We start from the raw sequence: 17,410 nt of genomic DNA, 5'->3' as shown, positions 1-17,410 counted from the left end.
GGGTCTCTGACCAGGTGAGGAACACCAGGTGACCACATGATGCCGACCTGCCCAACTCGCCAGGATGTCACCCACTGCCAAGTTCCTGCATGAGGACTCAGGAGCAAGGTCCCTGCTCATAGCCAGGCGAAGGAGACAGACACACAGACTGACACCTGTGTGTGGAATGCTGGACAAACAAGGGCTCCAGGGAGGTTGGGTTCTCCCCATCTTGGTTAGGTCCTCCCTGTCCTCGACTGGAGAAGGTGTGGGCAGGAGGAAGCCAAGTCACTCCTCTTTGTAAATACTGACTCGCCTGGTCTGGAATCACATACAGGAGACAGGTGACCCACAAGCAACTTGGAGAGCTCCTAACGCTGGACGCTCGGGAGTTTTCTTGGTACCAGTCACGAATGAGAGACATCATAGAAAAGGTTATTTTTTTTATTATTTCAAGGAGGTAATACATAGCTCAATACGCCAAAGCACTAGGGAATTAGAGGCAGCAGATGGCCAGAGTTTTTGAGATGAGTCTTACACTGCATCTCTGGGTCCCCATCTGCCCACAGCCCACGGCTGCTTACAGGAAGGCCAGACCAGCGACATAGAGCTTGCTGTGACCATCGGAGTGGATAGGTGAGCCAACAGCACCCCTACTAACCGAGAAAGAGTTGTTCTGTGTGGGCAGCAGGGGCCCTGCCAGGCTGAACACTCTGGGCAGCGCTCAGCCCTGCCCTGGCAGCATCCAGCTTATCTAGCACTAGGTTTTCTTTCTCTGAGCCTGGAGTAGGCAGGATGTGAATAAATCCTGAGTCAGAAATGAAGGTGAAAGACTTAGTAGTGTTAATACTCAGGGTGAGAGAAGACAACACTGTCTTTCAGAAGGGTGAGCAGGGAGTCGGGGCAAGAAAGACGGAAACATAGCCTGGCCAAGGGCTGAAGGTACTGCTTCGCAGTCTTCAGAGGGGCTGTTCAGAGCACGTGATGGGGTGGCTCTGGGGCTGCTTCCTCTGGCTCAGAGTTGAACAAGAAGTTCGTTTTCCACTCATAATTGGTTCCCAGGTCTAAGCTACCACAACTGGGGCCGAGGCAAATCCTGCCCATGCAGCAGCTGGCCTTAGAGATGTGTGGTCAGTGCCCAGTCTGGAGAGGGAGGGACTCACACCTCCTGATCCCTTCTCCCCCAACCCTAGCTCCTTCCCCTTGCAAGTAACCAAGCTGGGAGGCGAGGACCTTGGGCACCTCTGAGTGAAGCCCCACCACGTTATCTTCCTGGAAAATTCATTTTGGTGAGACTCAAAGCCCCTGCCTAGGCATGGAGCAGACTTCTTTGCACCCATAGGAGGCCATCTTCCTGGTGACACAGTGGTAGCACACGTGAGAATCGCAGCAACAGCTCTGAATGCTGTAATACTTGGACATCATTCATTTCAATGGACGGTCGCGCTGGCCAGCTGGCGGTGCGGGGCTGCTATTCCAGCATGCACTGCTCCCCAGCCAACCCTGGCCAGGCCAGAGCCGGGTCCAGATGCTACACAGCTGGTAGGTTTTGGTAGGACGGGAGTGGAAAGAATTTTTAAAAAACCACACCATTGTGTTCTCTGAACCAAGAGCCATCAGTTTTGTTCTGTTTAACAAAAATGGACAAAGAACCAAGCTTCACAGCGGCCAAGGCTTGTGCAGCACAAAATGCAGTATGTATCGACATGTATAAACCTTGGTCTGACTGGGGAGATGGGTGAACGCAGAGCTGCAGGCCCCGTGTCCCCTAGTCAGTGGCAGGCTCTGCTGATGCCTCATCCTCATGCTCCTCAAAGCCTGGAACTGGCTTCTGCAGAAAGTGCATGGTAGCCTGGATCACTTTGTCTGGTCCAATATTGTACACAGGGTGAGTGGGCTGCTGCAAAGAGAAGAACAGATGCCAATCAATCACCCCATGGCCCTTGGACATGTGCACAGGCTTTGCCCATTAAATGCGCTTGTAAGAATATAACAAAAATCAGAGTTGCACATGGAGATTTATCTTACAAGGCCCTAAGGTTCAACAACAGGGTACTGGTAAAAACGTGTTCTACCACGTGGGACACAAAGGGATTATGGAGCCGTTAAAAAATACGCTTTCAAATATTTGATGATATTGGCAAATACTTACATTAAATGAGGGTAACATTATGTGTGCTATCCCAAACTTACTTTTTAAAGTGTTTGTAGATGTGATGTATATGGAATATTCCAAAATAGGAGCAGTGACATGACTATTTAAAAATTTCTAATTTATACTTTTTTATATATCTCAATTATTAAAACAATGACCATGCATTTATATTTATAATCAAGAAAAAGGTACACAACCCTAACATTGAAGTAAATGTGTCAGGCCATATATAAATTATTTTATCCCACTGCACCACAGAGACTCTGGTTTGAGACAGGGTACAGTCCTGGGCCAGGATTCAGGATTCTTCCACTCTGGGACAATGAAGAAGGGTACATAATTGCAAGAGATTTTAAAACTTCAAAGAAAATACCATGCCCAGTTTCATGCCAAAATATAAAAATTTTGATAAACTGAGCAGCTTTATAGGACAATATGGATTTTCAAAATTGCTCAAGAAGAAATCCTTTAAAGCCTATATGAATAAGTTAAATAACAATTGTTTATTCTGCTACAACCATTTCCTCCACCCCACCAAATACTAGGTCTACCTGTTTTCTCAAGCAAGTGTTAGCTTATAATCTCTAACTTACATAAAACTTTCTAAAGAAAAAGAAGGGTAGGAAGATAACTATCTAATTTTATGAGGCTATATTATCCTGAAACACAAACTGGAAAAGAACAGTACCATAAAACAAAAATTGAGATCAATCTTTCTCATGAACACACATGCAAAAAAAAATCCTAAATAAAAACATGAGCCAAAAACACCACCAGGGCTAATCAGCAGTGTGATAAACCAGCACACACACATACTCTCTATTATAACCAAGTAGGGTTTATCTTTCTAATGTAAAGTTAACATCACAATGTGTATTAACAAAACATAATACAGATTAAAGGAGGAAAACCCAGATGTGGGAAAAGCATTCAATAAAATTTAACACTAGATTATGATTCAAACAAAAAACAACTCAGCAGACCAGGAAAGGGGGCGGAAATATCCTTAACTTGACATGAAATATTTATCAAAACCTCACAGTCAGCATCTTCCTGAATGGTGGAATTATAGAAGCCTTTCCATTACAATCTGAACACTTTTTATTACCACTTCTGGTCAACACTCCACAGAGCGTTTAGCCAACATAGCAAGATAAATAAAATTATCTTACATGGCAAGATAAATAAAATTCTTAAGCATCAGGAAGGAAATGGCAAAACTGTCCTTATTTGAAGATGATATTACGGTCTAAATAAAAAAATCTAAGAGATTCTGTAGACAAACTATTAACAACTATTAGAATTCAGTGGGAATTCCCTGGTGGTCCAGTGGTTAGGACTCCAGGCTTCCACTGCAGGGGGCTGGATTTGACCCCTGGTCAGGTAACTAAGATCCCATAAGTTGATTGGAACAAAAAAAAAAAAAAAGAATTCAGCAAGGCTGCTGGGTGCAAAGTTAAACAACAATTATCAATAGCATTTCTATACATTAATAACAGCCAATTATAAAATAAAGTGGAAAAAATACTCCAGTCACAATAGACACAAAAACTATAAATTTCTTAAGACATAAATCTAACGAGATATGCTAGTCCTTTGTGGGAAATGATAAAAGACCATTAAAATATAGGTAAAAAACCTGAAAAATATTAAGGGAAGCCTTAATATTAAAGTCAGTTGTCTCCCATTAATATTACATTCAATGCAATTCAATGTAATACAAATTCCACTAGCTTTTGTGGAACTTAATAAGCTGATCCTAAAATGCACAGGAAATCCTAAAATGCAAAAGGCAAAGGATAATGAAAACAAAAGAATGAGGTGGGTGAGTGAGACTTGCTTACATGCATTTAAGATTTGATAAGACAGTGAAGATAATAAAACAGACCCATGGAACAGAGTGTCCAGAAAGAGAATCAACTCATAAACAGAAACTTGAGTATGTAACAAACATGTGATACACATCAGTAGGAAAGGTTGTAAACTTCAGTAAATGGTGCTGGTCAACTGGTATCCAAAACAAGAAAAAGATAAAATTATATCCAACCCTCACTACAGATGGAGATCAATTCCAAGAGAATTTAAAAAATTAGATGGGAAAAGCAAAATTTACATTGTTTAGAAGAAAATATATTTATGACCTCAGGTAGGAAAAGATTTCTTAAGTAACCCCACCCTCCCCAAACCTTTGAAAACCAAAAAGGCAAATAAAATTATTTACTTCAGAGTTAAAATCTTCTATTCAAGAAAAAACACTAATAAGGTGAAAAGTCACAAACTGGAAGAGATTCGCCACACACATACACATTCCATTGACGAAGAACTCGCGTCAAGAACACACAAAGAACTGCAACATGCATAAGAAAAGAGCAAACGAAATTACAAATCAGAAAATGAGCAAAGGAAAAAAGTGGCTGGCGATTTACAGAAGACATAACACAAATGGCCCAAAAAATGTTTGAAAAGATGCTTAGCCTCACCAGTAACCAGGGCAATGCAAAAGAAAACTGAGATGCTGCTAGTCAAGTTAGCAGAAAGGAAATATCTAACTACAGCACAACTCAGCTTGGTGCTGTGTGAGTGAAAAACAACCCAGTCGCACAGGGGTACAGTTCAGGGCCATCTAGTGAAGATGAAGGCGGGTGTCCCAGAGAAACTTAACAAGAATGTTCACTGCAACACCTCATGGCACAGCACAAGTGAAACCTCTCGATGCCGACCAACTGGAGACTAGAAAACTCAACTGGAGTACACCTAGACAAGGGGATCCCATACAGTAGTCAAGATTAATAAATTAAAACAACATACATGAAGTCAGCTAAACCTCAGGGTAACGGTCAGTGAGAAAAGTGATGTGGTTGATAGCCGTTATAAAGCAACGGAAAGCATACAAACAACTCTATGATTTGTGGATACATACCTCTGCAGTGACAGCACAAAAACATCTGCAGGCATGATCAGTGATGAACTGAGGATGGGGTTACAATGAGGAAGGAGGGAGGGGAAGGAACGGAAGAGGGCTGCGTAGCAGGCAAACACATGAGAAAGCTGAAGGGTTGTTACTTGGGTTTTCTCAATTGATTAGTGAGGCTGAGCATTTTTTCATCCACCTACTGGCCATCAGCGTTTCTTCTGCTGGAATATTTCATGACAGTCTGCATGGGCACATCATCTGACGGCCATGGACAGTCTTAGTCGGAGTCATGTCTCAGGCTCCTGACTAGGTTCAGAAGCATCGCCTGTGGCCAGGCTGGCCTGAGGCTGGATGCCGCCGTGAACAGCCTGCCCACAGGGGGCTGACGGTTTTTGAGGGAAGCAGACAAAAGCCAATTAAACACACATGACAAATTGTGCTGGTGCTACGAAGGGCACAAATCATACTCTGGCCGAGTGTTTCCGGGCATCTCATTTATAGACGGTGGTCTGAGAGGGTTTCTCTGGATGCAGGGCTGCACGTTGAGAGCTCCAAGAGAAGACATCAGCCACACAGGGAGGGGCTGCTGCTGCAGATGCAGAAACCACTGCTCCCAAGCCAGCTTCCTCGGAGACGGGGACTAATGACAAGTGCTCTGGGTCCTAGACTCTGGGACACAGGCATACACCCTCCGTCGCAGGCTGGATTCCTGCTTAGAACCTCGAGTTAGCCCGGTCAGGTGCTCACAAATGGGGAATGGGCTGCAGACAGAGGGGGTGTGGGGACGGCGAGCTCACCAGCCTGTCCATGGGGGACACTCGTGTCGTCGGTTCTGTAGGCCCCACAGGGCTGCTCTGCCCTCCTGCCAGCCCCGTCCTGGGGGCCCTGTGGAGAAGCGGTGGTAAGCTCCCCCCCGCATCCCGCCTTACCAGGGCGTTTTCAGGTACACCCAAGACCACATCGTGCAACATGGCTCCACTGCCGAAGTGCTGGGCTATGGACAGGCCACTCAGGCAGTAGCAGGTGTGGTAGAAGTCCCGGGACCTGCAAGGATGCGGCAGCTCTGAGTAGGTATCCTCTGCTCTCCACCCACCTTGGCACAGCCTCCGAAGACAAGGCCATAGATGAGGCCCAGGAAGCACTCAGGTGACCAAACCCACCCTCCACACGCCTAGAAGCCTGGCTTCCCCCATCAGCGTTTTTCAGAGCTCCACCCTGCCTGACCGCAGGAACTGTCTGTCCTCTTGACTTCCTTCTAGGAAGGGCTCTCCAGGGTAGTGTTGCTAAATCCAAAGAGTACATTAAAAAAAAAAAAAAGAGCCATAAAAAATCCCACACCAAAATTTCTAGAAATGGGTCAAATTCTTTCTTCAAATGGGTCAAAATTTACAAATGGGTAAATTGCTGGGGCCAGCCTTCAGCTGAGCCTTCCCCTGGATGCATGCAGGAGGAGGCAGGATGTATGTGTGTGTGCAGGGGGCAGGGAGGGGGTCGGGTTGGGGGATGAGGAAAGAGAGCAGCAAAGGGAACAGGACTTGATTGGCTTCCCTTTTTCTTTCAGTATGGCACCTAAAGGTGTTCAATCTACTCTATGAAAGCTGTGATTATAATCTCTGTTTATGACATTCTTGAGAGCCCCTCAGACAGCAAGGAGATTAGTCAATCCTAAAGGAAATCAACCCTGACTATTCATTGGAAGGACTGATGTTGAAGCTGAAGCTCCAGTACTTTGGCCATCTGATATGAAGAGCCAACTTACTGGAAAAGACCCTGATGCTGAGAAAGATTGAGGGCAGGAGGAGAAGGGGACGACAGAGGATGAGATGGCTGGACGGCATTACTGACTCTATGGACATAAATCTGAGCAAACTCCAGGAGATGGTGAAGGACAGGGAAACCTGGCGTGTTGCAGTTCATGGGGTCGCAGAGAGTCGGACTCGACTTAGCGACTAAACAACAACAGCATGACACCCAGGAGTTTTAAAACCCTGTATCCTGTTCTATTTAGGTCAAGTTGGTTAAATAAAAAAGGAAAGAAATGTTACCCATGCAGCAATCTGTTTACCTAACTGGTAAGGGGGTGCAGGTAAGCCAGGAAAAGGAGGGAGCTGGAAGCGCAGGATGGACACATGGTGGACAGGGCTGCTCCATGCCCAGCTGCTCCCATGCCACGTGGGCACTAAGCAGCTGCACGGAAAGGGCTGCCCTGTCCGGGTCTGAGCAGGCCTGCGTGCTCAGCCCCCTCGCCCCGCCCTCCCCAGAGACAAGGCACTCACTTGCCAGGTTTGTCCAGAAGCCCCCCGGTGGGGCACTGGCAGCACATCAGGATGTACTCCTGCAGGGCCTGCTGGTGAAACATCCAGCGACTCATGCTGAGGGCAGGGTCACCTGCAGAGGACAAAGGGTCAGTGTGCGCCTGGGCCTGGGAGACGTCCGTGGAGGATCAATGCCTACTTTGTATTTCATGATCCAATAGGAACAGTCAAGGTTTCCCCCCATTCTGCTTGGACTAATCTTGAAAATCACATTCTTGGGACACGTCCCTTCTCCGGAACCTTAAAATGGGTCAGAGAGCAGCAGGTCAGAGCAGCACTTGGCTTTACTTCTCCTTACCTTGGATGGCAGTTCTAAACCACATCCCTTGCAGGCACAGACGAGCTTTTTAGCCCAGCTTTCCACACTGACCTCTGCTGCTGCGCCTGACTGGGTTCATAATGCCTCCCCTTGGGCTTCTTAAGACTTTTTCTCTAGCACGTCTCTCTTGTCAACCAGACTCTTGATTAGCCGAGAGAACTCCAACAGGGGTAATACTGGCTGTTGCTTTAATCCATCTCTAAAGGGAATTCTCCAGCTAGTCTCTTGGCTCAAAAAGTTTCTCTAAGAAGAATTCTAATAACTGCCCTCCTGCATCATATGGTAGTCTAAGCAGAAATTGGGATTCTGGTGATGATACTAAAGTACTGGCCAGCAACCGAGCTTCTTCACTCTGAAGTTCAACCAGCAGTCAGAGAATCTGTGGACACGGTTATCAGGGGAGGAGGAGGGACAAATTACCACCCAGCAGGTGTGCATGGAAACATTTATATGAGAATTGTTTTTAAAAATACACATATAGGCTGTGCATTAAGTCTTCAGTCAATTTTATACTTTGATACACCAGGTCTACAAAGGCAGTGAACACCCTGTAAATGGCAACTGAAAGCTAATTTTTCTTTCTGTCTTTTTTTGTTTTATGCATTTTTCTATACAGGTATGATATTTCTGTATCTTATGTCTTTCATTTAACTCTAGAGGCATACACTTTTCTGTTCTGCTACATAATCTTCATAACCATCATTCTGAAAAGCCACAGAGTATTTCGTAAGTGGACACATGTAATGGCATCAACATAGGCACTGGACCCAAACTCGCACATATATGCATAGAGAATCTTCTATGGTAAAAATTCATCAAAGTTTATAGCAAATGTGGTACATAAAAAGAACTTTCCAAATGAGTTAATTTTGGAATATTCATCTACATAGACGACTACAGAAAATAATCATGTTCAGATTTCTTAAATGAGAGATGGGAGGAGAGATGGGGGCAGTCAGAAAGTGACTGCTATCTCCCAGGTTGAGCCCTGGATGATGTGCATGGTCGGCTGATGTTTGGGGGCCGCGTACAAAAAACACTCATCTTCAACACTCAAGTCTTGCCCGGCCCCTGAGATGCTCACACTGGAAGAGGCACACGGGAACTGAGCCTAGGGAAGAGAAGCACAGTCAGGGCCCCCTTCTTGTGCCCAGCCCAGGACACATGCTTCCTGAAGTGCTCACAGTACTGTAATTACTTTCCTCTTTGTTCTTTCTCCACCTGTGAGCACAGCACTGTAGGAGATACACACAGATATGATGGGACTTCTCTCTAGCGTACTTGTTGCCAAGGCTGTTTCCAGTTCCTTGCAATCATAAAAAATGCCGCAGTAAACACCTCTGTGAATCTTCTCTATGTTTAGGATTATTTTCTTGAAATAGAGTCAAAGCAGTGGAATGATTCAGTTAAAAAAGAATAAACATTTTTAAGGCTTTTCATAGATATTGATAAACTGCTTTAAGACTTTCTATAGCTGCCAGTAAAATTTAAGATTTTTCCTGTACCACCTCCAGCACTGGTTACTTTTAAAAAGTTCTCGGTGATGCATGTGTAACTGAATCACTTTGCCATATACCTGAAACTAACACAGTGAATCAACTATGCTTCAATATAAAATAAAAATAAGATAAAACATCATATATGGAAACAAGTTTTCAGCACTTAAAATGTTAAAAAGAAAGGGTACCTAATTATTTATCTCACTTTTAATTACTAATTAGGGTGAAGTTTTTTCATAACTTGCTTACTAGTTGTATTTCCTTTTGAAAGTATCCTTTGTCTTCTGAGATACAAGAGTCAGTTTTATTAACCTAACTTCTTACTGTATTTACCCTGTATCTGTATCATATGATATACTTATTTCTCCCTTTTTGCTCTACTTTTCGGCTAAATGGGTTTTTAAAATTACATAAATATAGTTTATCATATGCCATGATGACACTGTTGATTTTTCCTTTGTGATTTCTTCTTTTAAGAAGCACATTCAATGGTTGCAGGGATTGCGGTGGCAGGGGCCGGGGCGGGGCATGAAAATTCTAAAACTGATCGCAGGGGTGGTTGCACAACTCTGAAAACACTAAAAACACTAAATTGTACACTTCAAATCATTAGATTGTTCAGCATGTAAATTATATCTCAAGAAAGTTGTTATTTTAAAAAGCGTATTTATCAAACTTTAGGATTAACTGTATGAAACATCAGTATAAAATATACCTTTATTTCATATCCTATAATAAATAAAAGACTGTTACCTTAAGGTAAATGATAACCTATCGCTAAAATTGGAATCTGAGAAGAAAATGCTACGTTTATTATTAAATAGATTATAGTGTTGCGGTTACCTCCTACATTCCTCAAAGTTCATAAACTCAACAAGAACTTCCTGAGATCCTGAATTCGCACATCAACACACATAATCACAGAGGGATAAAAGGTGATATGATTACAGAGTAATAACTGTGCCTTTTAAATCCTTTATCCCTCTCCCTTAAAATACAGATCCCCATTATAATGTCATTTTGCATTTCAAAGGTTCCTTTTATCTGAGAAATCAGAAGTTTTTCCAATAGTAACTGATAGGTACAGCCACATGGAGCTCAGTCTTGCAGGTGGACAGCTATGGAGTACGTCCCAAGCCAGAAACTAGTAACTATCAATCCAAACAGAAACTCACAGGCCTGCTGCGGTCTTACTGCTCCACAAAAAAAAAGTGACTTAGCACTGGACGTTTTAAATATGTTAATAATAATTCATTCTTCTACTCAAATACTGTCTTCTATGCCTAAGGCAGCCACCTCATGGACTACTGACGGCCTGACGACCACTCGCCAAGTCAGGGATGGCCTGGGTTCACGTGCCACGTCATCGTTTTAATTATCAGTGTCAGCATCATCACCTTCAAAAAACATATTTGTTCACTTACTAAAATAAAAGTAATATACATGGTAAAAGAACTGTGGTGTTGGAGAAGACTCTTGAGAGTCCCTTGGACAGCAAGGAGATCCAACTAGTCCATCCTAAAGGAGATCAGTCCTGAATATTCATTGGAAGGACTGATGTTGAAGCTGAAACTCCAATACTTTGGCCACCTGATGTGAAAAACTGACTCATTTGTAAAGACCCTGATGCTGGGAAAGATTGAAGGCGGGAGGAGAAGGGGACGACAGAGGATAAGATGGTTGGATGGCATCACCGAGTCAATGGACATGAGCTTGAGTAAACTCCGGGAGTTGGTGATGGACAGGGAGGCCTGGCGTGCTGCAGTCCATGGGGTCGCAAAGAGTCGGACACGACTGAGCGACTGAATTGAACTGAACAGTGGGATATAAAACTTTAAAAGTATGTTTCCTGGAACTTCCCTGGTGAATTCCATACATACTGCTTTGAAACCTAACTTTGACTACAGTATATTGTGAGTATCTTTCTACATCGCATCTCCTTCTGACTCTCAACATCAGTACTTTGTCCACCACTCCAAACTTCCTCCCAGATCCCTGCCTGGTCCAAGCCCACTATTTGCTGAGAACTGAGCTGCAGGCCTAATATGGGCCTCCTCCCAGGGAGTGAAAAAAGCTGGAAGTACCAAAATTCACAGACAACTGACTTTCTTCCACAGGCAAATGTGGGAATATGACCAGGCCTCCAAAACTTGTGCTATAAAAAGCAAAATGGAAAGCAGGGACCCCGTGAAGACTTGGGCAGGTAGGGCTCCTCTTACCCTCTCACCAGATTCTCCCGGCAGCTACAGAATGACTGCATCTTATCCCCTCCAGGGACAGGCTTGTGAAAGGCGGAGGGTGTTACCAGAGGTTTGACCTCACCAGTTCCAAAAACAGAGATCACTAAAACCCTAAGTTATTTCTCGTTTTGAAACATTGGACTCTCAGGGAATTTCTGATTTCCTACTCTAGTGTCCAAAGCAGAGACCATGCAGGCTCCAGAGTCAGCGGGAGGCCTCAGCTCAGCACCTTGAAACCGGGGCTCTAGGCAGAGGAATCTTAGGATAGGCTGTGACAGGGAAGGTGGGGTGACGGGGACACAGGAGAGAGCCTCTGTTTACTTCAAATAAGGAACTAATGCAAGGGACTCAGGAAAAAACAGCCAAACAAGAGAAAGTTGTGTGTCCGGCAAGCAGGTGGGCGGGAGGATGGGGGGCAGTAGAAAAGAATTGTATCTCTACATTTGAGCAAAGAATAACCCAACTACTAAGCTTTCTTCTGGGCCAAGGGCTCATACTCCGAGACTTGTCAGCACGCAGCAGGGCCACCATGACCTCCCCTCTCCCACCGGTTTCCTTCCTGTCCTCACGTGAAGTAAATGAGAAAGATGATTCAGGAGGCGGCCTGAGATTTTGAGAGGTAACAAGGCAAGGCTCCCAGAAATTTGCTCTCTATTTCCCTGCTTGGATTTGCATTCCCATCTGAGGTCCCACAGAGATGATGAACCCAGGTCTCTCTACTCCAGTGGTGGGGGGTTGGGGGTGGGGAGGCAGTACTAACCTGTGTCCAGGATTCTTCAGTGAATTTAAACTATGACACTTGTAATGGCGGCCGCCACACAGCCAGCCTGGCATGGTGGCTCTTTGCTCCAGGGGTTGTTTCTGCCTTTTTGGCACTGTTGTGACCATGGGCACAGTGTGGGTTTTCAGTCTGGCCTGACTCACACAAAGCTCTGCATCGGAACCTGTGGCTTCACACTCAGCTGAGGTGGCAGTCACCACGCGGCCAGGCGCCCACCTCCCCCACCTGCCACAGCCGGTGTGAAGCAGCAGTGACCTCTGAACCCAAGGACGAAATCCTAGCTGGCACACGCATGCCTAGGGCGGGAGGGTCCACACTGGGTACTCAAAATCCAGGATGGACAGAGCCTGTTTCAACCCCTCTAACCAAGCGCCCTGGCCTCCGACTCGGTCAGCAGCCGAGGGGAGCCGCCAGCCCCGCCAGCACCCGGGCTCACCTTGGGCGTGCAGCGCGCGGTGAAGCAGGGGCAGGAGACCCGCCTGCCAGAAGGAGTAGCAGCCGTCTACCAGCTTGTTGCAGCGGCCCTGAAATCCACCTTCAAACCTCATCTGCCGGCTTGTCACCCATTGCTGAGCGTGAGACAGAGAAGAGAGAGGCGCCAGAGGTTAAAAGAGACATGTGATCCAGCCAGCTCTCCAGAGGCAGGTCTGGGAGGGAACGTTGCCAGGTTTTGGCTTCTCAACTCCCGTTCCCTTGCTTTGACCTCAGACTTCCTCGCCCTCAACGTCACAGAGGGCTCTACACTGCCACAGCTAGTTTAACCCTCTGGAGGCAACCAACATGAATTCCTGCTTGGGGCCTAACAGACAACTATCCGCCTGTCCTGGGTTCCAAGAGGGTTCTGGTGCTGAAAGAACAAAGGGGCCAACCTGGCCTGGAAGGAGACCTGCAATAATGCCTCTTAATAAACAAGGTGTAACTGGGAAGTTTCAGGCCAGACCACCGGTGGCTCATTTCTATTCACTTTACTTTCTCAGGGAAGTTTATTAAAAGCAAATAAATGGAATTTTGTGCCACAAATCGTCAGATGATTTCACACCATTTTTGGCAAGGAAATTCACCCCAGGTTTCTTAGCACAGCCCTCGGCCCTTGCAGAACCAGGGGCAGAAGCCACTAGCCCTGGTGAATGAGGATGGCTCTGTGGGCTCTAGCCACTCTGCTGCTCCAGGGCAAACTGGCTGGCTGACAAGAGCCTTTACCGTGAACCTGTAAAATGGCTCTTGGTGTCACTCAGTGGTCACACGTGATACATTCCTCCCTTATCTCCAAGTTTTCTAAACACACTCTACTTCGAACATCAAGATAGTCAAGGGCTTGGCCTCGAGGAATGAGCAGACCAACTGGCTGAGCAGATAATACTTCCATGTCCCTCCCAGCCCCTCAAGACAGTTCCAGCCACCAGCCAGGATCTCAAGGAGCTTCTTCACCAAAGGTACAGAAGAGGGCGTTTACCTGGACCTACGTTTTACTACACTGAGTTCCTGAAACGAGTCACTGAGGACCCCCTTTGGAAGAACCAGTCCAGCCCTCCTTTAATGAACAATTGTAGAGTTTAGATTATATCCCTGTTCAAGGCAACACCACCCTAAAACTCTTAGAACGACACAAAACACACTGCACTGCAGGTATACACACTAATATATCCCCAGTCTTCCATGAGCCAGTGCTCTAGGACTGATGCCATCTAACGAAAGCAGGCGAAGCACTGCTCAAGCTAACAGGCACTACAGTAGGGAGTCCAGTCTTCATTTTTGCTTACCCCACAGATTACGTGTTTATAAGCCAGACTAAATAATTTTTTTCAGTGCCTAAGCCCATGGATTTATTCTGTTTCCCGTGGCTATATGAATTCATAAAATCCTTCAGATACGGGTCCTAGTTCTCCCAGAGCAAACAGAAGGGAGGGAGTAGCTTGGGTAAGAAGGATGCACCTACTACATTCCAGGCTGTTTCATGTATATTATCTTCTCTGACCTTCAAAGAACTATTACCTCTACTTTATGGAGAAAAAGAGTTGAAGTTAAAACAGATTAGACAATTTTCCCAAGGTCACATGGCTATGAAGTGGCAGAGAAAGGGTTCAAATCCAGAACACGGTTACTGGAACTGAGACATCTGCTTATTTCTTATTTCTGCCTGGGAGGTGGGGCTTTCATGTTTCACACTTTGTTAGTGATCAGGGTTTTAAATGTCTGATAAACTCTAAGTCTATGCATAAAGTTGGCCATTTGGGCATAAACCCTTCAGGCTTTGAGAACCTTCAAGAAGAGTACGCTACAGGAGGCTTCCTAAAGGCCAAGACAAAATGCCACTGGTCGTATCTGCACAGGGAAAAATATAAACTCTCTTGGGACCCCATGATGGGTCTCACAACAGTTCCTACAATGGCAACCTGACATCTGAACTTAGGGAGAGGAGATGAATGTCAGTTGCAGCTGATTTGCTTTGAGGTCATGATCAGGGAGTAAAAGCTTCACCAAAGACAGTTTCTTGGTGGCTGTGTGTGTGTGTATACCAGGCCTCCAATGATAATTTAGCTACAATTTAACAAGTCCCTGAAGCTGACTGCACTCTGGATAATGAGTTCACTCTGAATAATGGGCAGGAGCTTGGAGTTGAGACATAAGTGCCTGGGCCACCCGCTCCGTGTATTCCCAGCGGTGACCAGCTCGTGTAAAGGTAGCTACGAAACACTCACACAGTGCAGAGGGTAATAAGAGCTCTTCTCATAACTTCTTCTCCCAGGAGAATCTTTCTAAGACATGTGAAAACCTCTAGTTTTAAAAGACTGAAGCTACACTCTCCTAGAAGTAGGAGGCAGGTACTGTGGCCCTCCCCAGATGTCTGAGGGACTCAAGAAGGCGCTGGGGTTGGCCTAACACACGATGTAGAAGGTTCAGAGCAGGAAGAAGGAAAGGCAGGAGGAAGGGAGCCGAGACCGAGAGCAGATGTTCACCCCCTGCACTCTCTCCTAACAGTGCTGGGCGATCCAACAACTGCATCTGAAGCTTTGTTACATGACTGTCAGCCCAGAGCTCAAGGTAGGAACTGCTAGCTCTTCACACAGACAAACGTCCCTGAAACCAGCACGTCTGAGCGGTCACATCCCAGGGCCCTGGGGCCTGAGGGGAAGACAGATTACCAAGTACTTACTAGTAAGCTCTTCAAGTTCAAGGAGCGCTCCTTCTTGAGGATGACCAGCGCAGCCAGGCCACAGAACGTGTAGCCGCCATGGGCTTCCATTCCTGGTACCCCGCCAATCCCACCTTCCCAATTCTGACACCTGGGGGGAGGTCGAGAAAACCCGACTGAGTGTCAACCAGTGAGCACCCTGGATGGCAAAGAGTGAAGTGGCTCAGCTTAGGGCGTACACTGCTGCAACTATATTCAGTATCTTGTGATAAACTATAATGGAAAAGAATATAAAAAAGAATATATATATATAAACCAGAATATTTATATTTATATATATATATAATGGAATTAATTTGCTGTACACCTGAAACACAACTTATAAATCAACTCTTCTAATTCTATTTTAAAAATTGAAACTATGAATGGAAACATGCCAGCTAATTAACTTTTAGAAATGTCTTTTCCTCCGCCTGCAATGTGGGAAACCTGGGTTTGATCCCTGGGTTGGGAAGATCCCCTGGAGAAGGAACGGCCACCCACTTCAGTATTCCGGCCTGGAGAATTCCATGGACTATATAATCCATGGGGTTGCAAAGAGTTGGACACAACTGAGTGACTTTCACGCTTTCCTCAAAAAAATAAAGGAAACATAGTCTACTAATGAACAAACATAGAACTTCAAATCATTACTTTTTGGAAAGAGTTATAAAATCATGTTTGCTGTGATAACCATCAGGTTAAAATAAAATTGAAAAATAATTGCTAATGATGGTTATCTTTTAATACAAATCTACTGCTGATACCTTTCCTCTTTATTTTTCTGTGTTTTCAAAAAGCTTCCAGAATGAACATATATACCTTTATAGCTATCCAAAGTAAATTTATTTCTCCAAATTACAAATTCCTATATTTTCAAATTATTACTATAATAATTATTATTGGGATTATAAGATAATTAGATAATGTAAGATAATATAGAAAATATGACTGTATTTTCTAGCCATAAAAACTTAATACTCTTTGGCCCAGCAATATTAGGGTCATTTCTAGGAATTAAAGGGATTCCCTGATAGCTCAGTTGGTAAAGAACTCACCTGCAATGCAGGAGACCCAGGTTTGATCCTTGGGTTGGGACGATGCCCTGGAGAAGGGAAAGGCTACCCACTCCAGTATCCTGGCCTAGAGAATTCCATGGACTGTATAGTCCATGGGGGAGCAAAGAGTCAGACATGACTGAGTGACTTTCACTTTCCCTTTCTAGGAATTAATTCTACAAAGTAAGTATAAATGTGTTCAAAGATCAGATTATAAGAATGTTTATTGTATCCCCATTTATAATAGTGAAATGTTAGAAACTCAATAGTAAGGGACTGGTTATATAAATTATGATGTATCCATATAACAGAATACTATATAGTCATTTAAAATGATATTACAGAAGTATACTTTAAAATGTTCCAAATACGTTACATGAAAAAGTCATAAAATGATAATGTACTGCATGATTTTTCTGGAATTCTGGAAAGATAAGAAACATGAGTGGTTGGTGACTTTAGATTTTCTTTTTGCATGTCTTAATAAACCTGTTTTATCTGTGATATAAAGAAATTTTCCTTTCTGTATATTTTCATATAACATAGAACTTTACTTCCAATGGTCTACAGATATGTATATAGAGTCACATTCCCTGCAGGTGTATCTGCCTCACAAATCCTCACAGGTGTACAGGTCAATGAGCACTTAATCCAACTTCCGGGTAGAAGAAAAGGGAATCTGTAGTACTTCTTGTCTTCCAGGCACCTCTCATTAAAGGAGAGGCCTTGGGAATTCAGAGGCCTTTTTCAGAGAGGCCTGATAACCTCAGATATGCAGATGACACCACCCTTATGGCAGAAAGCAAAGAACTAAAGAGCTTCCTGATGAAAGTGAAAGAGGAGAGTGAAAAAGTTGGCTTAACACTTAACATTCAGAAAACTAAGATCATGGCATCTGGTCCCATCACTTCATGGCAAATAGATGGGGAAACAGTGGAAACAGTGACAGACTTATTTTGGGGGGCTCCAAAATCACTG

At 44.6% G+C, this 17,410-nt stretch overlaps 1 protein-coding gene across 2 annotated transcripts in view; it reads right to left on the bottom strand.

Annotated features, from left to right (window-relative positions):
* Positions 1-407: 407 nt before the first annotated feature.
* FNTB (farnesyltransferase, CAAX box, subunit beta) overlaps positions 408-17,410 on the bottom strand; it is an 80,492-nt gene continuing 63,489 nt past the window's right edge. The window contains exons 8-12 of one of the 2 annotated variants that reach the window (XM_019969067.2): positions 15,357-15,486; positions 12,639-12,771; positions 7,325-7,436; positions 5,978-6,092; positions 408-1,879 (exon numbers count right to left, since the gene is read on the bottom strand). In XM_019969067.2, coding sequence (XP_019824626.1) covers positions 1,748-1,879; positions 5,978-6,092; positions 7,325-7,436; positions 12,639-12,771; positions 15,357-15,486 — 622 coding nt within the window. In that variant the 3' untranslated portion in view covers positions 408-1,747. Of the gene's footprint in view, positions 1,880-5,515; positions 6,093-7,324; positions 7,437-12,638; positions 12,772-15,356; positions 15,487-17,410 lie in introns of both variants that reach the window. The other variant, XR_002181638.2, reaches the window with a different exon arrangement.

Source organism: Bos indicus, chromosome 10, assembly GCF_029378745.1.
Source record: "Bos indicus isolate NIAB-ARS_2022 breed Sahiwal x Tharparkar chromosome 10, NIAB-ARS_B.indTharparkar_mat_pri_1.0, whole genome shotgun sequence".
NCBI lineage: Eukaryota > Metazoa > Chordata > Mammalia > Artiodactyla > Bovidae > Bos > Bos indicus.
This window is presented reverse-complemented; position numbering and strand designations above follow the sequence as displayed.